This window comes from Penicillium roqueforti, assembly GCF_015533775.1.
Source record: "Penicillium roqueforti strain LCP96 04111 chromosome Unknown scaffold_01, whole genome shotgun sequence".
Classification (NCBI taxonomy): Eukaryota; Fungi; Ascomycota; class Eurotiomycetes; order Eurotiales; family Aspergillaceae; genus Penicillium; species Penicillium roqueforti.
In genome coordinates this window covers 2105549-2128797 of record NW_024067565.1, presented here as the reverse complement: position 1 = coordinate 2128797, position 23249 = coordinate 2105549, and the positions used below count along the sequence as shown (strand labels likewise).

Genomic DNA, 23249 nt, shown 5'->3' with positions numbered 1-23249 from the left:
CGGGCTAACAAGACAAATAATCAAGTAGCTTATGTAGCTTTTGATACTTGGCTGGTCTTGCCGTGCGTGCTTGGCGATCCTTGCTGTAGTGATCCGCGGATGGAATGAAGGGAGATCGACCGGATGTTCAGGGGCAGGTATGCATTTCAACCCTAGATACCCTATTTTAGAACAACAAAAGCATGAGGAAACAAAGAGCACAGATTTGCGTTGTTTGGAAACCCACAAAGACAGCTTTGATACCCTACGGCACATGACGTGACCTGACGAGTGTCATGTGATTCAATGCTTATATCCATTTACACGTGATCGTGTTACCATATTGGTCGCTATGCACTGCTGTACTGTTGGAGCCTCGGCTCTCCGCATAACCGACATAGTGGGGAAAGCTGCTAAGCTGTTATAACTACGAGGGTACCGCAATTGAAGCGGTCCTTGTAGCACGTTCAAGTCATTTTTCTTATTATCAGCCTTCTAAGATTCCCCAAGTTCAATAAATATGTCTGATACAGCAAAGCAACGTCTTCAAGCCCTGAGCAAGCAGCTCGTTGAAGGCATTCCCTTCGAGGGCACGTTTGAGGATATTCCCAAGATCCGTCATGTTGCCTCTGATTCAGCAGGACCGTAAGTATTCTTAAAGCTTATAGCTCTATTATTCCTCAGTCGGCTTCTCGCATTGTATGTATTACAAGATCAAACATAGCTAATCAAATATACAGTCGCGTCAAGGACAAGGTAGTAATCGTGACCGGTAAGTAACACACATTGATTCCCAAGGCCATTCAAGAAGCATACCAATAAAAACCAGGCGCAAACTCTCCCAATGGCATCGGCCGAGCCAGCGCCCACCAATTCGCCAACAACGGCGCCAAAGCAGTCTACATCTGCGACTTCAGCGACACGCACCTAGCAACGCACAAGCGGGAGATGGAGACCCTGTACCCAAAAGTAGAAGTGCACGTGCGGACCTTCGACGCAGCAGACGAAAAAGCCGTGAAAGCAGTCATCGACGAAGCAGTCAGCAAATACGGCCGACTAGACATCTTCTTCGCGAATGCCGGCGTAATAGGCCAACCGAAGCTGTTCACCGAGATCGACAGTGCGGGATTCCTAAACACGATGCGAGTAAACGCCCTCGGGTACGTACATTTACATGCACATCCTTCTCTTCTCTTCCCTGATACACAAGGGTAGCAAACGGGATTCTCCCCGACGCAAACGAATACGAATCTAATCTAACCGCGACAAACAGTGTCTTCCTAGCAGCCAAACACGCCGCCCCGGCAATGAAGATAACATCAGCCTCGAAGCCGTACCCAGGCGGCTCGATCATCGGCACAGCGTCTGTAGCAGGTCTGCGCTCAAACGCCGGTTCAACTGACTACTCCGCTTCGAAAGCTGCTGTCGTGTCGATCGCGCAGACGGTCTCGTATCAGCTCTCTGGAACGGGTATTCGCATAAATGCGATCTGTCCCGGGCTGATTGAGACTGGGATGACGCAGACAGTGTTTGACCGGGCGCGGGAGCGCGGCACGGAGCGCAAGGTCGGGCAGTTGAACCCGTTGCAGCGGGGTGCTGTTGCTGATGAGGTTGCGCGTGTGGCGCTGTTCCTTGGTAGTGATGAGAGTAGTTATGTTAATGGGCAGGCTTGGGCGGTCTGTGGCGGGTTGAGTGCTGGTCATCCTTTTGTGCCAGGGAAGTTGGCTTGAAATGGGTTTTGGCATTGGGTCTGCATTTGAGTGATGTATATAGTTTCATGATTAACATATGAATCCTACGGGTGGTTCTATAAGCCTTCTTGGAGTGGCTTGGCTACAATGGATGTAAAATGAGGCAATTTCGAAAAGTTAAATTCACAGAATCCATTTTGGAGGACAGGGAGCTATATAGACCCTGGTAGATCGGATCAATCCAGATCAAGGATTGTAGATGAAAAGGAAATATCATCCGCAGGCAATGCGGATGGTGGTGCAAAGTGGAGGGCTCTCTGGAGATGAGGGCAAATCAAACAAATCAAGCCGTTCCATCCCAGACGGCACGACATATGGTGAATAAACAATCCTCGGGAAGAACGGGGTAAAAAGAAAAAAAAAAAAACAAAGAGAGGAAAAAAAAATAAGAAGTCCCAGGAAGGCAAAAATGACCATAAATTATTGGACAAGAAAAACACATAGATGATCGAGTGGATATAATGAAGAAATCGACACGACGAGAAATGGGATATACGCCAGACAACCAAAGCGTATGTGCGTATTCAGGATACAGCAGAGATGAAGTAAAAGAAACCGGGTGGAAGGCCTCGCCAGACAGAAGGACAACAAGGAATTGACAGAGAAGAGAAGGGAAAAACAAAACAAGATCGTCTCAGTCATCTAACCTGAAAAGCTGGTCGAAAATTTAAATCACCCGTGTGGCAGTGGGCCGCATGAGATCCTCGCTATTCTGCTTGGACAGAGTGCCGCGCTCAGTCAGCTGGTCGTCAACGTTCTCAGTCTCGTGAGCGTGCTCATCATCATCCTCAACGATCCGGGTCGGGAAATCGCTGGGGCCATACTGCCCGCTTGACCGCTCGGGGAAAGTCGAGTTGCTGATCATGGACATAGACGTGCTGGAGCGGTTGTGGACCAGATCCGGGGTCGGGGGGATGCTGGAGTGGCGGTTGTCCGGGTGGAGATAGCTGTTGTCGGTATCGCTGATCTCGCTAGGGGCGCGGATGGACCGGCTCTCCATGTTGTCATATTCGGAGCCACGACGGTCGTTCTGGTGGAGATTGGAAGAGGTCTCGGCTTCTTGCTCGTCCTCGGCGTCCTGGGCCAGGTGCAGGCCTTCGACGGCAGCGGCACACTGGTCGCTGATGCTGCGGATGATATCTGCGATGGCATCGGTCTTATCGCGCAGGTAGCGGTCTGCAACATCTGTGATGCTGAGACGTGCAAGGCTCTTGTGTTCCTTGCCGATGTTCAGCAAATGCTGCTCTAGCTCGGGCTTCATATCATTTACCGGAGTACTGCGACCATTGACCTCCTTAGTCGACTTGACGGAATGCTTCGACTCAGCGACTGACACATTATCCTTGATCTCCTCGGGGGCGTCCTCGTAGCCTAATTCGACTATTTCAGCGATCTCCGACCTGCTACTAATGGAGCGGACGATGTGCTCCATGTGGTGGCTCTGACCATTGATAAGGCTGCGCAGGTGGATGACAACGCGCTGGGCATCTTCGCGTTCGCGGGTGAGAGTCGAATTGGCGTGCGAGAGGGCAGAGATTTCCTTCTGGTTGCGCTTGCGCTCGCGCTCGAGCTCTTCGGCAATCTCCTGCTGAAGGACCAGTGCCTCTAGAGCATCGTCCCGCTGCTTCTCAGTACCGGACAAGCGCAGAGTAAGGCGAACCACATCGTCCCTCTGTTGATCAATAAGAGCAGTGAGGCGACGGCTCTCGCGCTTGTGGGTTTCGATCTTGACCTTGAGCTCAGAGGTCTCCTTGGTGAGCTGCTCAGCAAAGGCCTGGAACTTGAGGAACTGCTGCTTCCAGGTCTCGAGCTCCTCGACCAAGAAGTTGTTGCGCTTAGTGACCTTGCTGAGTTCGGTGTCCATTCTGCCCTTGAGGTTGATGAAGTCTTGCCAAGCTTCCATGGCATCCCGAGAGTACTGGTTGCGCTCACGGACAATCTCGTTGAGGTGACGCATGGAAACCTTGGTCATGAGGGGCTTCTTGACGGAGCCACCAAAGATAGCCTTCATGCCGGTGTTGCGGCCCTAATAAATAGCTGTTAGTTTGATTGTGGTTAGTGACAATTGAGAGATGATTGAACGTACCAGCTTCTCGCATACATGGTCCATAACGCCCATGACAGCATCCTGGTTCCACCATTGAGGGTCTTCAATGCTTTCGACCTCTCCTCTCATGACGATGATCTGGCCAGCCGGAATGAGCTTGCCGCCAGCGTAGGCAGTGCGCAGGTGAGGGGGCACACCGGAAGGCGAGACATCACCATTCAGGGATTGGGTCATGCGGTTGATAAACTTGGTGCGTTGGCCCTGGTTCAGCACACTAGGCGGGCTGGAGGTGAGGACAAAGTTGCGATCGAGGTCGACCACGAGGGCATCAGACGGGGCGTTGAATAGAGTCCGGCACTCGGCAGTGATACCCAAAATGTAGGGACCGGGCTCCTGGACCAGCTCCTTGACATGGCGGGCGTGAACCACGGGCACGTACAGACCACTCCACTCATAGACGCGAACGCAGTAGCGAATGGTTTCCGCAGCGACCGTCAGCATGGCCGCGTAGTGGCTGACAAAGATGATGCGGCGGGTAGGCGAGACCGCAGCCTCAATCACGCCGACAATGTTAGGGATCGACAGACAAGTGAACAATGGCCACATGGCAAAGTTTTGGAAGCCGGTGGGCGACGAGGGGAACTGATAGCAGAGGGCATAGTCCTTCATATCAATGCGGACCAAATCATTGAGACGTGGCGCGGGGAAGCTGAGGATGCGGGAGACCTCCTCGGCGTGGAACAGATTGGTGGCCTTGTTCCAGTGGATCCACATGCCACGGAGATAGTCACCTAGCAGATCGTAGAGGGGATACCGGGAGAGGAAGCTCAAGCAGTAAGGAATCCAGTAGGTCTCATCGGGGTTATCATAGAAGTCCGGCTCCGTCTTCTTGCGTAGCTCGCGGATAGTCTCCGCGCGTTTCTCGTCGGCACGGGACCAAACGCGCAGCGCAATACCGTACAGAGTGTGAGAAGAGTCTTGTTGCAATACGAAGGCGTGGTGTGCACAGTGAGGCTGGCTCTTGCCGGTGCAGATCTCCACGTCGTGAGGGAAGCATGCTCGCATGGCCGCGTGTAGGGCTCGTGCGATCTCATTGTCCTGCTCTAACCGAGGGCTGCTTCCCAGAATCTCCGGCAGCCAGAATTGACCGACGGCTCCCTTCATGTGGCCAATCTTGCCCTGGTCGGGGACAGGCGCTTTGACCCATTGTGAGGGTTCGCGCCCGACACCACATACCATGTACGCATGGGTGAGTGTTTTCGGTGTCCGCTGGGCGGGCTTGATACTAAGTGAGGACGGGATAGGTTGGGTGATGCGCGAGTGCAACGATGATGTGCGGCTAGGAACGACCAGCGAATTTTCCCCTTCGCCGCGTGTAACGGGCCGATCCCGAGTGGATGGCCGGACCAAAGATCCATGATCTCGCAGAGAATGAACCATTGTGGTAGATTTATGTATCGGGTGAGTATGTCGAGTCGAAGAGTATGTCGAGTTGTAGAGTCCGGGGTTGGGATTCCTTGAGATATAGGACTGTATGAATTGGGGGGGAAGCACTGCTGGAGTGCAGTTCGAAATGAGGGTTTACCCAAGACCAAGGAAAGTTGGGGAGATGTTTTAGAGAGTGTGAGAAGCCCGGGTGAAACTTCAATAATACTCAAGACTCGAGAACACACCCGCCATATGGATACAACTTATGCAGTTGAAAGACAGAACCCAAGAAAGAAGAGGGTTTAGGGGGAGGGACAAATAGGAGAAGAAGAATCGAGGGAGTTATAGACTAGGACGAAAGTGGTTCTCTCCACTTTAATTCCGTACGGTATTTGGATTACAGGGTGTGTATTTCTGTGTTTCATCTTTTCTTTTTCGTTTCTTTTCGTCAGCGAGATAATCATATTATTAGATCAAAGAGATGGAAATGATACATCGAACACCGTTGGTAACGTTGGGTTTTATCTTTCTGATCTATTCGTTTCACCTCAAACTTTGATACTCGGAGTTATCAAGTATATGCACCTATCCTTCCCACCGTATAAGAGTTCTGAGTGGAATCTCACTGTTATCTTGGGCCATGAGATTCTGGCCGTTCGGAGGTGAACACCTACCCAAGTCCACCCTCTGGAACCATTGATGCTCACTCCTATCAGGACATCGAAAAGAGTAGGTGAAGCATTATCTACACATGCAGTGCAACCATATATATGCAAAGTTCCTGCGAGCAGCTAGGAGACTCCAACCACTTCACCACTTCCTTCAATCCCTCCTCTGTCGATCATGTGCGTTCATCCGATTTCATCAGAGGCCGAATTCAAGATCGTGAGCCATGGATATCCCGACAAGCTACCCGTCTGAGCTGTGAACAATCTCCATGATTGGCCAGTTCCCCTGGCCCATCTCCACTCCCGTCTCCATCTCCTCGATCTTCCTTGGTTGGGAACACCCCCTGAATGATTCTAATGTTGATTATCTAACATTGGCCCTTGAGGAAACAAGAAACAGACACAACCTACAATATATATCCAGATATCCAGGTACATCTCCCATCACATCTCCCTTTCCCATTTTCTCGTTTCCCCTCACCAAAACTCTACTGACTCGTGCTAACCCGTGAAAGCGGGAAAGCTAAGCTACTAAGCCTACCGAGCTGCTTAGTCTGGCAGTTCCAGCGGAGATCTCATTTCCCGGATGAGCCCCTCACGCACGACTTTGCAGGGTTCTGGATCCATGTGGTAAGGAACGGCCCCGTACGGAGCAGTAGTCCGTACATGTATGTACGTGGTAACGGTAGCGATCTGGCGAGAACTCGAGATCGCATATGGGAAGACCGCATGGACCATTGGATGAGGGTCATTGGCGAACACCCTTATTCTGTATCGAGTAGGAGTACTCTATAGTATGTTTTACATTACCCAGTGTATAAATAGTCATAAACTCGGGGAGTGCTTTTGTCCGAGATTATAGAGCAAGCTCTTTGTTCCAAGCTTCTGGTAAATTTGCAGTCCTATTTTATCTCGCCCGGCTTATTCGTCCGAGGTTATTATGCCTGTATTTATCAGCATTCTAATTGTAGTTTGTTAGCCGATGGCGTGTCTCTCTACTCCGTAGTACTACAGTTTACTGCGCACATTGAACATTTATAAACAGAACCAATTGATAAACCGCCCTCATGCAAGCTTAATTAATAGCGCTTATTCCCTAGTCCTTTCACACCGTGCAATAATAAATCTCCTGGAATCCCATCCGCAGCCTTTCCAGAATCCCCTCTCTCCTTACTCTAAGCCTTATTAGGGTCTCATGCCTGTCGATCCACAACCCACTCCACCAGCGTTTTCATGTTTCGCAACGACCCACAGCACAGCTCTCCCCAGCAAAATTTGAGTACCAATAGGCATCGTACCCGGTACCTTAGTTCATGCAGCTGCAACCCGCGTGGGCCGAAGTATCCGGTACGCCCTGCCCAGGTACCAGGTATCCGGTGGCAAGAGGGCTTAATCTTGAAAATGGAGCTTGGGACATAAATGGAAGTTCTACATCTTGATGAGGATATTACACAATATAGATTCTGTGGGCCAGCTACCTTCACGGGCTTAACTATTTCGTTATTATCCGTGATAGGGGTCGAAGTGCGGAGTAGCAGCCATTAATATATATTTCGCTATCTATTTCCTATGTCTTTCGCGAAAGATGTCTATAAAAAGACGCCGGATGTACGGAATCATGCCTAAAATACAATTGAGCATATGCCATATATGGAGTCTAATTCCAGATACTGTTCAATTCCATATCGTACATCGGAAGCATATAACATAAGGTCTAAGAAAATATATACACCATACCAGCCCGGTCAACGCTCACAACCATACCATACGGCACACGCAAGACCGTCACATCTTGAATAATATCCAGATGGCTCTTCAGCAACATTTGCTGCTGCAGGCTGATAACGGTACTGCGTGGCGGCCTCGGACTGGCTCCCTTCCTAGCATCTCGAGAACTGCCAGTGCTCGGCGAAGTGGGAAGGTGCTCGGTGGTAACCAGGAGACTAGGGCCGGGCTGGGACTGCTCATAGTATGGCTTGCCACTGGCATTACCATCTGAGACAGCGTCTAGCCCACTGATTATGGAGGACAGATCCGGTCGAGCTAGATCCCAGAATCGGATCTTCCGGTCGCATCCTGCGGAGATGATGTATCCACATTTCGTGTTGGTGTCCTTGTCGTCGACAGGGGCATTGAGGCCGACCGCAAACGCCAAGATGCCAAGTCGATCGCCGGCTATATTATTCGAGGATGGGGTACCTGGTTCAGTGCTTGCAAAGCGACTCAGCATCCCTTCTGGCCGGTCGCCATCCACCCGCCACGCTTCGTAATCGCTCGGCACGACAGCCGTCGGGTAGACATGAGCGGCGCGGGGAGGATGATGAGCGCCATTGGGGCCATTATTGCCGACGCCCAGTGGGGTGGCTTGGTAAACCTCGCGACAGCGGAACTTCTCGATATCCCACACTGTGATTTCATTGCCGTGGCTGCCGCTGCTGGATACGCAGACCCAGCGTCCGCGAGCCTTGACGGGGTGTAGTTGGATCCGGTTGATAGCACCCCAGCCTGGAAGACCCCATGCCTTCAGTCGCACACGAAAGCGGAGATCCCACAGATCGAGAATCCCATGGGTTGTGCCGACCAGAAGCCAGTGATGTCTGCGGTCGCAACAGAATGTAGTCAGTGTGCCGTGGTGAACTGGATTTTCTAGTGTGTAGATCGGGAGCATGGTTTTCATGTCCAACGCAATAATGCGACAAGTGTTCGTCGCAATAATCAAGGTCGACTGCCCTTCGTCACGGAAGTGCTCCACCCAGACCGCGTATTCAAGGGACCCGTCTTCGGCTATGGGCAGCTGATATTCGCGAACGATTTGAAGCTTGCCATATCGGACGGCTGTCTTACTGACTTTTTGATAGTCGACTCGAACGGCATGAACGCTGCCATCGGTAGCCGCACTGATAAAAGTGTAGGTATTCTCAACAAAGGTCAAAGCCTTCACGCGCGAGCCTGTTGCATGACGGTGAGTTTGACGCGATCGAGGAGTCAAGTTTCTTTCAAGACGAGTTGTGTCCCAAATCTTCACCGTGCTATCGTCAGACGCAGTAACGAAGAAGGAGTGATCTGGTGCTACCACAACACGATTGATTGGCGCACTGTGCTCGCCAAAGGTCGCGACTAGATTCCCTTCAGGTTTCCAGATCTTACTTGGCTCTTGATCAGTGGCGCCGTGAATCGGTTGCCGGGTGTCAAGTTCTTTCACATATGGCCCTAGATCAAATAGATCCGTCGGGTAGTTTTCCTCAAAGACGTTGTCTAGCAGCCGCAGGACCGCAGGGTCGTTGCCCCCATACGAATGGTGTGCACGATATTTCTGCGTCAGTTTTTGCTCGGGTGGAAGCAATGGTGTCAATGGTTGGGGTGTGCCTCCTCTGTGAATCGGTGCATCTACCTTTCCAAAGGCGTTTGCGGAGCTTGTACCGGTTTCTGCGTAGGCTTTGGCAGAGTTCCGACTCAACAAACTCATCGCGCTAGGCTTTTTATGTACACGATCGGATAGACTTCTAGTGTCTAGGTTGGTTGGTGTCAACGAGCCGTCTTGCCCAGGGCTCGGTCGGCGACTGGAAACCATGTGATCATTATCAATGTTCGGAGGGGACAATGGACGAGACGCAAGTCCTCCGCCAGGCGATGATATCACTGGAGACGATGATAATGAGGAAGTATCATTTCCGTCCAAGATAGGAACAAGCGAGGAACGTCTTGTCTCTTTCGAAAGTTGGCTTTTCGACCGCAAGTGCCTGCGTTGAGCAATGGGCATTCGCTCAATGGTTGTAGAAGCGTCAAGTAAAGCATCCGCAATTGTTCTCGGCCTTGGTTCCTCGGAGGTGCCGTCGTTCGCGTCTGAGTGGCTTGGTCGCGGCTGATCTTTAATTTCCTTATCAAAGAACACAGTCTGGGGCTTGACTCCATTTTGTGTCAAGCTGACAATGTCGTTCGAGTGTGGGCTTGAATGGACATCACTTTCTCTCGATTGCCGCAATGAGACCCTCCAAATGTAGTCTTTGAGTGCGAGAAGCTTGAATTCATCCTCAGGGCCCATCCCAACGTTTCGCAACCGACTAAGCCATTGCTCGTCCTCGTCATTTCTTGATTGGGCGGCCATGTTAAAGGAAGGATTCCGTTGACCCACCCGGGGACTGAATGATCCAGGCTCAGACAAGCTGAACATGCCATCGCGACTTGGAGACTTCCAGAAAACACCTCTTTCTGATTTGGAAGCCCAGAGCAAGGCCGTTTCGTACACACTTCTGGACATTGGCCGTTTGAGTGCATCGAGCATTTGGGTATCCGAAATCACAACGATTTTGATCTTGAGGAAAGGCCGGATAATGGGTGTCAGGATGGAATGAATATCCGCTATTGATAAAAATTTGGCGGAATTAACCACAAACTTGACTGCTGCCTCCCGAATCCAGACGTTCGGATGCCCCAAAAATCCAACAGTGGTGTGTAGGAGATCCCATGTTGTTGATCGCTGGAATAAGCCCAAGTCAGCCATGGCTGCCAGAGATCGAATTACCCTTTCAACAACAAACTCCTCGGGCTCGGTCATGGACTGAACCATCAGCGGCAATATGTATAGCTCCAAATTCAGGCTCCCCACGTAGGCAGCCACACCGATGACTGCCTCGAAAAAGGCGCATTTCAAGATCCAGTCTGGATCGTTCAGGTAGGTATTCAAATGGCTAAGAACAACCTCATTTGCTCTGAGATTGCCGAAAAAAACACAAAGGCTAGAAACAGACCCCAAAAACGCTCGCCGAACTGATGCATCCGTGTCTGTCAACAGCATTTTTGTGTGAACCTCGAAGTATTCTAGAAGATCGACCCGCGCCACGTCATAGAGATTGTGATAAGTCGCATCTTCAGTCCATCGGGGCTCAAAGCCGACCGGAATCAACGCAGCCAAACGAGTATCTGAACGCAATGCTTGGATCATGTCCAAAAACCTCAAGGATGACTGGGCCAAAGACGCAATGCATGAGGCATATGCCGCACGCACCATGGCACTTGACTTGCTGTTGGAGGTAGCAACGAACGGCTGGAGCCGTGGAAATATGTATTCGGAGAACAGATAGGCATTTACTGGAGAAACCACCTGGACCATTTTCAGTAATTGGGTCAAGGTGCGGATCGCAGCGACCTTGACAGTATCGGTTCGATCACTTAGTAATACCATGATATATGGAAGAATGCGATCCAATTTAGCTTCATCGGACAGCCTTTCTGCAAATGCAAGAAGAATATCGCAGGCCTTGATCCGAGCCGATGCCTTCGCTGTATTTCGCAAGTTGGATACCACAAGTGTTAGGAAAATCAGAGCACCCTCGTCGGGCTGTGACTGCGGTGCGGAAAGTTGGCTTTCACCCTTTGGCGGATCAAGCCTCACAGGAAGGGTGTTGCCTGTCAATTTAGTGACTGGGACACTAGATAAAGCACCAACACCACGGGTGTTAGAACCGAGGAAGTAAGATACTTTATCGAAGTCTAGGTAAATTCGCTCAATGCGCTCGTCTGCCTCCCTTCGGTTGGCTGATTCTGCATCCACATCTGTCCGCCCTGAAGAAGGATCGGTCATGAGGGACATGTATTGGTGGAGAAAACTGTAGAAGTATTCCGGGAAAGCCTTGCCCTTCCAGAAATTCAGATATTCATCCGCCGAGTACCGAGACTCTGGCTCAAGCTGGATCATATGCAGTATCAACTCTCGAATGTCCGGATCATCGATTTTTGCTAGTTGACTGTGTTCTGGGCTGTATTCCCCTTTGCGATACTTGTACATTTGACTCAAGTTGAAGATCGGCGATTCAAGAAAAAGCTCCGCAATGACACAGCCAGCACTGAAAATATCCATTGCCCAGTTCACGCCGCTTTCACTGGGCTCTTCCCCGGCAACAGAGAACCTCTCGGGGGCTAAGTAACAGGTTCGCCTCCCGGAGATGTCGAAGAAGAAAGAGAAATCTGCTGGATTATCCTCCGGGAGGAATGTGGGTTTGAAAGACGACGAGAAATCAGAAAGATATAGCCAGTTCCAAGATGTGACTAAAACATTTTCAGTCTTGATATCACCATGGTAGACATCCAGTGAATGGCAATCTCGAAGAACACACAATAGCTGAAAGGCAATCCACTTTTTCTCAATATGCTCTAGAAAAGGGCGTGTGCTATATATCAATGTTAGGCGTCTTTCGCTAGTAACACCCTCAACAGACCTACCTCATTCGATCGTAGAGAGAGCTGTGAATGTACTGGCGCACAAGGTATCCACTCGTGGCAGTCTCAACAATCCTCTGATAGCTCAGCGCATTTGGCACATCCGCCAATAACTTTCGTTCTCCTGAGATGGACATTAGAAGCTTGAAATAGTAAAAAGGGATCTAAACATACTTGCAATGTTTTTGATATATGGCTCCAGTTCCATGGTTGGGAACGGTTTCATGATAATCTTGATGAACACCAGACCATTTGGTTGCCTTGCGCGAATGCTTTTCATAAACCTGCCACCTCCCATCGACTTCTCATACACCATGTCAGATAATTCAGGCACATCGATCCCCGCCGAACCCGCGGACAGGGTTGTGAGGGAGTAGCCTTGTCCCATGGTGTCGACTGCCCATCATCTCCCGTTGGAGATTTGATGGCAATTATTCAGAGTCAGAGAATGATTAAATCCGATGGAGATGATTGGGGAGAACTATGCGATAAGGAAAGTCGAACTGAAGCTGATGAAGTCACTGGACGTGTCGACACGTGCACAAGGCGGTCAGCAAGATGTTGTTGGCAACTTGCAACTCGTCAGCTTTTCCTCTAACAATTTTTGTGTTTCATATTAAAATTGCCGATTATTTATCTTAAACTGACAGAGCTCATTGCTACGGTGTTATTTGTGGTCAATTGAACCCCCCGCCGATCCAAAAACATGGATCTTCCATCAATACCTCGGTCTTGATACCTGCAGTTCTGCCTTATCCCTAAGGGGAGATACACTAGGTCCAAAAAAAAGGAGAACAAAAGCAAACAGCCAATTTTATTGAAAGGAAACCCTGGAGTCAATCTCCAGATGGATAAAACCATGGTTCATACGGAAATTCCGGTGATCGAAATTGATGAGCCGCTATTCGATGTTCTTCCTAAACTGTTCAAGTAAGCCTTGTCTGTGATCTTGATCGAGCTGGATTAACCAAGCCCCCTGTAGCTTCATCAGCATGGCCGTGGGTGATATGGCCTACACGTTTGAGCAAATGCTGTACGGAGCCCAAGGACACCGTCTTAGACAACTGGTCCATGCTTTGGCAGATGATACTCACAACCCTTATATCATTGTGGCATTGATGTAAGTTCAGCACAAAGACGACGCTAGAACTGGATTGGTTGATTAACAGATCCAGGATTTTGAAATGGGACTTCACCACCGCCACCGAGGATGACTGGGGACTTAATGAGAGCCGTGGTGCAGCCTGCGAATTTGTTGCCTGGCAATTCCTGTGTCACCTGAACCAGCGCGAGACAATTGAGTTTCTGCTGGAAGAGCTACCAATACCGCGGCGCGGTTCGACAAATACCCTTGGTTCCGAAGCAGGTAGCCCTGCCCTGGCATCTATCCAAGGTAGACAAGAGGAAAGTGAGACCACTCCTCTCTTGCCAAAGTCCTCTTCTTTTTATCGCCTTTTTAGCAGCAGGAGGGTCACAGAGACTCGGTTATCTGGAGCTTCACAAGATACATACCAAGAGGAAACCTATGCCGCCCAGAGATATTCCCGGTTTTTTGGATTGAATGCACTTGAGATTGCGACAATTGCCAATGCAAAGACATTTCTGAGCCAAAAAGTTGTTCAAAAAGTGGTCGATGGTATTTGGAAGGGTGAAATCGTTTTCTGGGGTTCTCTGACGGTCAATTCAACCAAGAAACCTCATATTTTCAACGCAAGGTTAGACGCGACACGGGATAGTCTCGCGGAGATACTGACTATTCTTTCATCAGAACGGCTGATCCGTATTCACGCCTGAGAGTCCCTCTGTATCGGAAAATCTTTGAAGCAGCATTCTTCATGTCTTTCCTCTTTCTCTACTACGCAGTACTGATAGAGAGGAGACAAGATGCCGTTGGCGTCTTCGAGGCAGTGATGTATGTGTGGATCGTCGCTTTTGCGTATGACGAATTGAGTGGGATCATTGATGCCGGAGTCATTTTCTACCAAATGGACTTCTGGAGCCTCTGGAACGTGAGCATAATTGGTGTTGGGATCGCATTTGTCGTAACAAGTGAGTCATCGAGTGCCCAATCTGCCTTACGGCTCGTTGGCAGGTCATCTGTGTTGATGGTGCGACTGATGAGAACGCCACAGGGGTTATCGGGCTAACCAAGGGCGACAACGACATCATTGAGCTCTCATTCGACATTCTTTCCTTGGAGGCTCTGTTTCTTGTACCAAGGCATGGCTACTCATGGACTATGCATTTGTGCGACAGGGCTGACACGGAATGAGCAGGATCTGTTCGCTTGTGAGCTTGAATTCATACTTCGGCAGTCTAGTAAGTGGATCCTGCATGAAGCATCACTATTTTAGAACAGGATTGACTGATATGAATAGATACCGGTGTTGAAAGAGATGGTGCGATTTTCCCCCAACCCCTCGCTCAGGCTTTGCGACCCAAGGCTGATTGACAATCTGTTTCAGACAAAAGCATTCTTCAGGTTTTTCCCCGTGGTGGTAGTACTGTATATTGGTAAGTGTGGCAAAGCATTCCGCCCTACAAAGTGAAGCATGTCGGAGCCGAATAAAATGCTGAATCCCCTACAGGTTTCTTGACCACATTCACAATGCTTGCCCGTGACCGCTTGTCTCTCAGTACAATGTCACATTTGTTAGTGAAAGTGTTCTTTGGGTACGGTGAAGGAACCCCTGTCGTGACCGCTCTTTTAATTTTTGGCTGACCACTTGAGGCAGATCGAGTGTTCTTGGATTAGTGGGTTCCCACGTTCCTTTCCCTCTTTAGGATGTGCACTGACAGTGGCTGAATTTATTGGATGACAGGACACCGCGTCTGAAGTAAGTCTGCGCACCAGGCGGCTGTTCTGCAGCTCAAACCGCATTATTCCGGAATATTGGCGAAATGGTTGGCTGTCGTGTTAAGTTGAAATGCACGCTAACATTTTTTTTAGATCTCCCCCATCTTCGGCTATGGCTTGATGTAGGTTCCCTTGTTTTTTTTGGCTTTTATTGCGCCACGTTGAAAAAAGTCGCATGTGCTTTTGATCACGTTCCGATATGCAAGTGACCGAATCTTTTTGGGGCGCTTTGAGCACACGGCAATCTACAACTTCCACGCAGTTGCCAATGTAATGCAGATACTGACAGGAATGACTTCTAGGCTTACTTTCGCCTTGATGACCAATACCCTCATTCTTTCATCTTTGATTAGTTTGATGAGCATGAGCCTCGAAGGGGTAAGGGAAAACGGTCTACTAGGTATATTGTGTGGCTGATTAATTTCTTTTTTTGTGATAGGTGATGCGCCATGCTCGAGAAGAATATCTTTTTCAGTAAGTATACAAACATCCCTGCTGGTCCGAAATTTGGCACTGCCCCATGGAAAATTCCATTTGACTGACAAGCCAATCAGGTTGGCCATTTATGTGCTAGAAAGCAGCAACTCTCGGCGACTGACATACTTCATGCCACCCCTGGTCAGTTAGCGTCTGATCGTTGAAACTTGAATCTTTCTTTGTATCTTCTGGAATATTTCCAAGCTAATACTCGGCAGAATCTTATTCCCCTCCTCTGTATCCGCCCCATGCGGCTTTTTCTCTCTGCCGGAACGGTTCGTCGCGTACGCATTGTCCTGCTTCGAGCCACTCACCTCCCGTTTGTCGCGTTGATATGGGCGTACGAGTCTAAATGGCGACATTCAAAACGAACCACTATCCAACTACCCCCAATGTCAGCACGCGGTCAGGGAACTTCTGAACCAACTGAATCAAGGTGCCGGGACCCACACCACCCCTCCGTAGTTGAAACAAATCGCCTAGGCCCTGGAAAAGCACCTAGTGTGGATCAACAAGCCGTGCGCGAGCTAGAGATGGGGCAGGTCGGCCAAGTAGCCTTGCAACATACGAACCAGAGAGATCTGACGCGATGATCGTCCATATTTCTTCCTACCTGGGCGAACTAAAGCTACTACCGCAGCTTGCGGACCTGATCGACACGATAGAGCGACTACGAACTCAAGTGGAGGCTATTGCCCAGCAAAAGTGACCATTACACAATTTTCTGGGCACAGAATACGGCTCCGCACTGTGATTTGGCTCTGTGGAGTCGGGTTCGAAAAGAAAGGCGCGTAGAGGGGTCACTGCCCTAGCGCTTAGAGCCACGCACGCCCCTGCGCCGGACTGAGCGCTAGTCGGCGTCCGTTCGGTTTAGTGGCAGAGCCACCTTGACAACTCCAAAAAAGCCGTTCGATATTGTGAACAACCACATCGATGACGGCCTAATCGAAACAGGCTTGGTGCTTTTTTTTCGGCGTTCGCTTTTTTTTTCTCCTATTTTCCTTTTTCCTTTTTTTGGGGGGTGGCTTCCCCCCCCCTGTCCCTGGCGTTTCAAGATTGGTCCTCCTTTTTCAATCAATCTCATATTTGATCCACAAGAGGGGGGAAGCGAGTAAATAGATCACGGCCATGATGTTGAATTCGGATATCTCATAGAGAGCTACAGTTTGTCCGGGGGCGCGTCAATTACCGGTGGAGTCAATGTGGAGTTTCCGCGCTATGGTATACATGAAGCCAAAGGGATCGAGCGGTTCGGAAGGGCTGGCCCGCATACGACGGAGGTCACGATAATTAGTTCTGCTCATGAATTGTTGATCAACTCCATCACCCGATTCCGGACTTCGTCAGAAAATACTACATTCCCCACCGTCTCAGGGCTGTGCTCTTGGTCGACAGGCCCCTCGACCAATGCACCTCGCCAAGCCGAACCAGAGACTCGGGCTCTGGTGCTGTTTCTGTATGGCTACTCCCTGCATGGGACACGTCTCGGTTGGGCAGACCAGCCCAACGGTGGTCAAATGGATGGTTAGCCTTTCCCAGACAAACCCAAGAGCCGCCGTTATGCACCGTCATATCTCTTATGTACCTTAGTAGTTCTTACAGGGTATTACGATCTCTAAAATTGGCCGAAACTAGGCTGCAAATGCATTGATTTGCCCTAGGTGGCTATGACATAGTCTATCTTGATCTCTCCGGAGCTAGCCCTCTGTGAGTGCACATATGCCAGACCTGGACTGCCATCTCGTCCGGATTACCCTTACCCCCCCGGCCGTTAATGCCCCCACCCGATTTTCTCTTCCACCGCAATTACAGACCCTTTCTTCTCCAAATCTGCCTTGTCTATTACGGTGTCAGGTCGTTGAATCTTCAGCATTTGTCGGTGTCGATGCGGCGCAAGTTCTTCTCCAATGAATTCACACCCTATCCACCACCCTCCTCTCAGCCACCGATGTATGCCACCACTGTCAATCACCAACAGCGAAGCTGTTGACTCCAGAGCCTTTACTATATATACTTGCATTGATCACCCTTTATTTACTCTGATATAGACTAGCCCTCCGGTTGGTTATTTGATGGGAATACACTTCTTCTTTTTTTTATCTCGGCTTCTCTCTACACCATGAATCGGAATTTAGTTCAGCGCACCTCAATTACATCCCCGCGAAGAGAGGAGATACAGTCTTGCGAAGCATCCTCAATATACTCGTCTCCTGTTTCGACCTCGTCCCAGGGAGGTGTTTCCCCTATTGGTCTGGGAATTTCCCGCTGCGACATCGACAATGGATTCGGTCAACTGAGGGCCTTCCCTACGTCGACACTGCCATCGCAACTGATTCCTGGAGCGCCAAATCCCACCTTCGCATTATCCTATGACGACTTTGCCGGAGCATGCTATCCATCAGTTTACGATGGACTCGTCAACAGTGCTTCAGAGACTTCACTGGGGTTCTACAGCCCCACGACGATGAGCGCGTCTCCCAGCTACAACTCTGGCATGGAGATTGCCTCTGGCCAGAATGTCTTCGCGGGCCAAATGACCGATATGTGGATGCACACACCTTGCTCGGGACCGACAACGCCATCGGATGTGGTCACTGTACCGAACGGCGCAGGACAATGGGACCAGAGTGTGTATTCGGACGTGTGTATGCCCTCTCCGATGCCCCTATTATCCGTCAACGACATGTCCTACCTTGGGGCGATGGGAGAGGAGATTGGATACGATGGATCTGGAATCAACACTGGTCAAGTCTTGCAACCCCAAGCATCTATCGAAGGATTCTCCGATGGTGTCACGGACCCGAGTACAATAGAGCGCTGCGCGTCAAATGACAGGCTAGTATCTGCCAGTGGCCTGGAATGTCCAATTTGTGGCGCAAAATTCACGCGACGCTCCAACTGCAAGGAGCACCAAAAGCTGCACAACCCTGAATGGAGGCACAACCATCCTTGCGATGAGTGCCACAAGTCTTTTGGCCGGAGCTCGGATCTCAAACGACACATGAACACCGTGAGTAGGGAGGCCAGACGGAATCAAGCATAGACACTAACAAGGTCTCTAGGTTCATCTCGGGCTTCGGAAGTACTGCTGTGACTCTTGCGACCGGCGTTTCAGTCGTCAGGATAGTCTAGCCAGGTAAGAACCCAGAATATTTATCCTTGAATGTGTACTCGTGGGACTAATATGAGCAATAGACATGATTGTGCGGAGAAGCAGCGCAACACTGCGAAGTTTACCGGCCACGTTGATCCTTCGCTCACGCCCAAGCAACGCCAACGAGTGCCGAATCACCGCCGCTCAGCTAGCTAGTAGCTCGGACAGCTGATCACATGTCTGCATGTTAAACGAATATCGGGATATATCGTCTTTGGCTATGGTTCTTGGATTGCATGGGTTTGCCATTCTGGGATCTGCTAGTCAGAGCTACTCAAATTTTCTATTTTTTTTACTGGGCTTCATGAATGCGAGACTCCTATGAGGATTCATATATTTCATGGCATGAAGCCCCATTTCCTTGGCGTTGTTGGATTGCTATACGATGCATTTGGTTGGAATTCTGGATTATTGTACTGCAGGTGGTCTTTTTTGCTTATCGCATTGTTTAATTCATTTCAATTGACTAAATTGACTATACTACTGTTTGATATATTACCCCGTACATATTTCCCATGTTCGAATGTGATATCATTTGCATGCGCATGAGCTGGCGCGCGGGTAGCAAGGAATATCTCATCACTTCTAGCTCAAGATCTGCATGGTCTGTAGCAGGGATGCTGAAGATCAGAGTCTTGGAAGTCTTTGAAGTTGACCAGTACAACATACATATTGTGTATGAATGCAAGTCCGGACCAACGACTCGTACGAGAGACCCAAAAGGACATTGTTCTGCGTGGAAATTGGACTTATTTCCACGAGAACAGAAATTCACCAAGGAATTATTCCCAGGGATCGCCTCCGACTCAAAAACTACCCCCCTTCCCCCTCTTCGACTCTTCGAGGCCCGTTGGGATCTCGACTCTTGCCGCGCTCCACCTAAGAACGCCGACTCACACGCTAAGATTAAGAGGGATCGTCGACATTCAGACGATCTTTGAAGGAAGACTGTGAAACAACTCTAACTGTCTTAGTGTTTTCAAAAGCGCTCTTGCTCCGTTCTCTGTTTTCGCAAGTGCCGACAAAAAAAGCGCAAATCCCCAGGTGAAGTATCGCGTTGTGTCTCACTTCTAGCCCTGACCTCCTGCAATTTATTAATCCTTGCTCGCACGGGAAAATAGAGTGGGAATCCGACGTTCCTAAACAAATAGTCATTATTCTTGTCCAGAATCCTCTCTTCCACCCCGCTATCTCCGCTAAGTGGAGTCCAAACCACAATTGACCATTTGGAATTGTGCCTCCGGTGCAGCCGCGCAGGAGACATCGCGTCTGTTCGCCTATTTAGAAAATGGTCCGTGATCATAAACTACATCCGAATGTCTAATATAGCAGAGTCAGGTACCGATTCCATTGCCCCTGAGATTCGCGAGTGGGCCCGGAAAATCCAGGAGTCATATATCCCTTCCACGATAGGCTCTCCGAGATGAGGCGTTTGTACTTATTACCCTATCGGCAATCATTTTCCTGTTTGCTCCGGGTGGGATTGTATGGAGCAAAGGTAAAAAAGTACGTTGATACATTGAGCAGGGAGATATAGGTATAGCATAGCTAATAAGAAGCTGTCTCTCAATATTCCCACATTCGATTTGCAGATCCCTATGATTCCCCATCGGAGCTATGGCCCCAAGCTAGAGAAAAAAGCTGGAAAAAAGAAAAGTCCAAGCTCGAGATTATTGCCCAAAAGGAATCAATGCCGATCTCTACGGATTCCTCCGTATCCGCAATGAACTAGGGGCCAGGAATAGGAACAAGAGAATCCTTGTCCCACCGTCTCATTTTGTGATGGAGCTCTCAATTTCAAAAGGGCTATCATAATTTTGGAATTTGTACTTCAGGATATGTCCATCCCCTTCACTAGTCCGCAACGCCACTAACACCACTCCGTACTTTCAACGGCTTTGAAATCGGCACCACACGGGTGGCTAGCTTGAGCTATCGATTTATTCCTATAATCTACCCCTGAGTTTAGATTCGGATCTTCGGAAATCCTGGCTATCTTTCTAGATTGCGATAATGCTCTCATCGACGGAGTATGGAGGATTGACGACATGCAGGGACAATCCAATTATCAGTCAGATCGGTAAGCGTTATCCGAAGTCGATAATGTATGGTTGAACCACCGGGCTTTGTATCAAGATCCTAAGGAGACTGGAGATCTGATTGGTTGATCTTGGGTATCGACATGGGTATTCGATCACATCACACGCTACCACGACTCATCACACGGTCTTGTAGCCGAGATTGTTGGTTTATACTCCGTCGGAGTTCGTGCTCAATCTTAAATAAGGGGCTTACTAGATGTCAGACGAGCCTGGAAAATGGTTGGGAAATAAGATAACATATGCTTGTAACTTGTAACGCTTGGCTCATCAATATTTAGCATTATCATTGGATATGGACTACTCTCCAAGTCGACAATAGAAAAAGCCTGGTCTCTGTTACTCCGTTCATGTCTCTAGAATTTTGATTGATTAAGGGAACTTATACGTACTTTTAACCTTTGAGTCTATCTGTCTATTCTCCATTTGGTATATCCATCTCAGGAAGCATAGATGAACAACATCAATATCCTAAGACTTGATAGCCTTCGTCTCAATATCGGTTGTTTCTGCAGAATCTGACAAGTTATCTTCCGTCTCCTCTGCCTCGTGAGTCTGGTTCCTATATACCACATCAGTTAGCAAGCACGAGCCTAAAAGCATAACACACTTTCAAGATACTTACCCTTTTCTCAATTTTTCTCTTTTGTGAAGGAAGCGCACAACAAAAGTACTGATGATCAAGATTACAGACAGAACGGTGACCGTGATAAAGCCCTTGCGGTATTCCGGCGCATCGACCTGCTGCCAAACGACAAGAGGCAGCCATGCTTGGAAAACATACGCCATTTCGTTCATGCTTCCGATAACCAAGGATCGCTCTTCATTATCGTCAGAGCATATCTCATGGGCCCAGCTGTGGTAATTGTGTTAGGACATTTGCACTTTTATAGCCTGGGGAATATATGACTTACGCCATTAACAGACCACTGAGTCCATATCCAGCTCCGCTGATAATGTAGCATGTCCATTTCCATCCCAACGGAATGTTCCACACTGCGAGCGAGACGTAGCTTATGATGTTGACGCACTGGGACAGTGTTAGATTTTTCTATCATTTCCTTATGTGGTGTTACACTCACAGCACCGAAGATGATCGGGGGCCAACGTTTGCCGTTTAGGACAGTATCCGATATCCACGCGTAAGCGAGGGTTGTCACGACTTGAATGGCTGGGGTGGTGGTTGGTAGCGAGTTGATCTGGCTGACTGAATATACAGGATCTTTTGAGTCTTTGAGGAACTGTTGGAAGATAGGCTGGCTTCCAGCGGCACCATTGTTGAAACATCTAAAATTGGTGAGTCAGTCTTTTAGTCCTAGATGGATTCCAGTATTCAACTCACATGTAGAGCAATGTCAGAAGATAAATGTGCCACGACGTAAAGATTTTCTTCAGCTTTGACTTTGTGTATGGCTGTCTGTTCTGTCTTCCTTCTAATTTCATTCGCGTTTGAGCGAGAGTGACCTCCTACTTTGATGTCAATACCTGTATCAAATGCGAAGGTTTGAAAGCAAACTTGCCTCTTTACTCAAATACCATGGATTGGAGATCTCAGGCACATCGGGAAGGATAAAGAATCCACTAATAGCCACGGGCAGGGAAATGACCCCGTCGATAATAAAAAGCCTTGATGGTAGTTAGTATATGACCCAATGCCGAGACTTTGCCAGTTTCTTACCATTGCCAGCCCTTGAAGCCTCCTCGTCCTCCGAGGTGGAAAACCGCGTCCATCAGATAACCAGAAAACATACTGGCAATTCCGCTGCTCGTGTGAAATATGCATGACCGTTTTGCCAACTCATCTTTCCGGTACCAGGAGCCGATGATATACTGCATTCCGGGATAGAAGGTACTCTCGGCGATACCTATAGTGTTGCAATGTCAATAACCCACTATGATAGAGTAAGTGCTTGAAGTTATTGCATACCAACGAAAAATCTAAGAACATAGAAATGAGTAGGAGTGTTGCACCGTGACAACGACATTGTAAGAACCGTCCAAAGAAGCTGTTGAGAAGTAAGTATACAGCTCTCGAAAATAGAACCAGAACCTCTTACCTCCATAGCCGGAATCCAATATCGTGGTTTGATGCGAGTTAGGAGTATATTGCTAGGGATTTCTCCAATGACGTAGCCGATAGTCCAGCATGTCTGCATGTAGTTGAGTTCATTGCCGTACATGCCCAAATCTTCCTTCCTATGAGTTGTCAATATCAAACTCCCGAGATTGGGTCAATATGGTACCATACATCCCAGAGACAAATGCATTGTTGATATTGATTTGATCCAGATACTTGATGAAGTATCCTATGACTATTAGCATTTTCCAAGATAATTAGTTTCATGAAACTTACCCAACGATGCAAAGGTCAAAATGGCCGAATCCAATTTGAAAAGCAGGCGACGCTCCTGTGGTGACTTGTCAAATGTGTCCCAAATGTAGCTGACCCATTTGCGCTTGGGTTCTTTTTGAACTATCTGTGTCGCCGGATCGACAACAGCTTCAGTAGGGTATTTTAGCGACATGGTGATGTCGTGGCAATGAGAAAAAAGATTGGATTGGAGACATCGGAA

General features: G+C 49.0%; 6 protein-coding genes across 6 annotated transcripts; 3 read left to right on the top strand and 3 right to left on the bottom strand.

Annotated features, from left to right (window-relative positions):
• Nucleotides 1-499: 499 nt before the first annotated feature.
• LCP9604111_1229 (SDR family NAD(P)-dependent oxidoreductase) lies at nucleotides 500-1709 on the top strand (the record flags this gene model as incomplete). The annotated part of the gene is made up of 4 exons (XM_039076016.1): nucleotides 500-624; nucleotides 720-751; nucleotides 809-1139; nucleotides 1253-1709. The coding sequence occupies 4 exons, from the start codon at nucleotides 500-502 to the stop codon at nucleotides 1707-1709; spliced, it is 945 nt and encodes a 314-aa protein (XP_038933777.1).
• Nucleotides 1710-2397: 688 nt separating this feature from the next.
• On the bottom strand, nucleotides 2398-5217 carry LCP9604111_1228 (DENN (AEX-3) domain protein; the record flags this gene model as incomplete). The annotated part of the gene is made up of 2 exons (XM_039076005.1): nucleotides 2398-3756; nucleotides 3817-5217. 2 exons carry the CDS (start codon nucleotides 5215-5217, stop codon nucleotides 2398-2400), a joined length of 2760 nt encoding a protein of 919 aa, XP_038933776.1.
• A 2370-nt stretch (nucleotides 5218-7587) lies between these two features.
• Nucleotides 7588-12477, bottom strand: LCP9604111_1227 (ubiquitin-binding serine/threonine protein kinase VPS15; the record flags this gene model as incomplete). The annotated part of the gene is made up of 3 exons (XM_039075994.1): nucleotides 7588-12040; nucleotides 12093-12213; nucleotides 12264-12477. The coding sequence occupies 3 exons, from the start codon at nucleotides 12475-12477 to the stop codon at nucleotides 7588-7590; spliced, it is 4788 nt and encodes a 1595-aa protein (XP_038933775.1).
• Nucleotides 12478-12948: 471 nt separating this feature from the next.
• LCP9604111_1226 (uncharacterized protein) lies at nucleotides 12949-16952 on the top strand (the record flags this gene model as incomplete). Its single annotated transcript, XM_039075983.1, has 17 exons — nucleotides 12949-13019; nucleotides 13072-13209; nucleotides 13265-13804; nucleotides 13858-14138; nucleotides 14222-14309; nucleotides 14366-14408; nucleotides 14468-14488; nucleotides 14555-14603; nucleotides 14678-14762; nucleotides 14825-14843; nucleotides 14912-14926; nucleotides 15040-15068; nucleotides 15249-15324; nucleotides 15386-15420; nucleotides 15501-15564; nucleotides 15642-15763; nucleotides 16718-16952. 17 exons carry the CDS (start codon nucleotides 12949-12951, stop codon nucleotides 16950-16952), a joined length of 1911 nt encoding a protein of 636 aa, XP_038933774.1.
• Nucleotides 16953-17542: 590 nt separating this feature from the next.
• Nucleotides 17543-18733, top strand: LCP9604111_1224 (uncharacterized protein; the record flags this gene model as incomplete). The annotated part of the gene is made up of 3 exons (XM_039075971.1): nucleotides 17543-18433; nucleotides 18486-18559; nucleotides 18619-18733. The coding sequence occupies 3 exons, from the start codon at nucleotides 17543-17545 to the stop codon at nucleotides 18731-18733; spliced, it is 1080 nt and encodes a 359-aa protein (XP_038933772.1).
• A 2414-nt stretch (nucleotides 18734-21147) lies between these two features.
• LCP9604111_1223 (putative MFS transporter Liz1/Seo1) lies at nucleotides 21148-23201 on the bottom strand (the record flags this gene model as incomplete). The annotated part of the gene is made up of 11 exons (XM_039075960.1): nucleotides 21148-21238; nucleotides 21302-21532; nucleotides 21591-21706; nucleotides 21759-21963; nucleotides 22019-22143; nucleotides 22236-22302; nucleotides 22355-22541; nucleotides 22604-22682; nucleotides 22734-22872; nucleotides 22925-22982; nucleotides 23030-23201. The coding sequence occupies 11 exons, from the start codon at nucleotides 23199-23201 to the stop codon at nucleotides 21148-21150; spliced, it is 1470 nt and encodes a 489-aa protein (XP_038933771.1).
• Between the last annotated feature and the right edge of the window lie 48 nt (nucleotides 23202-23249).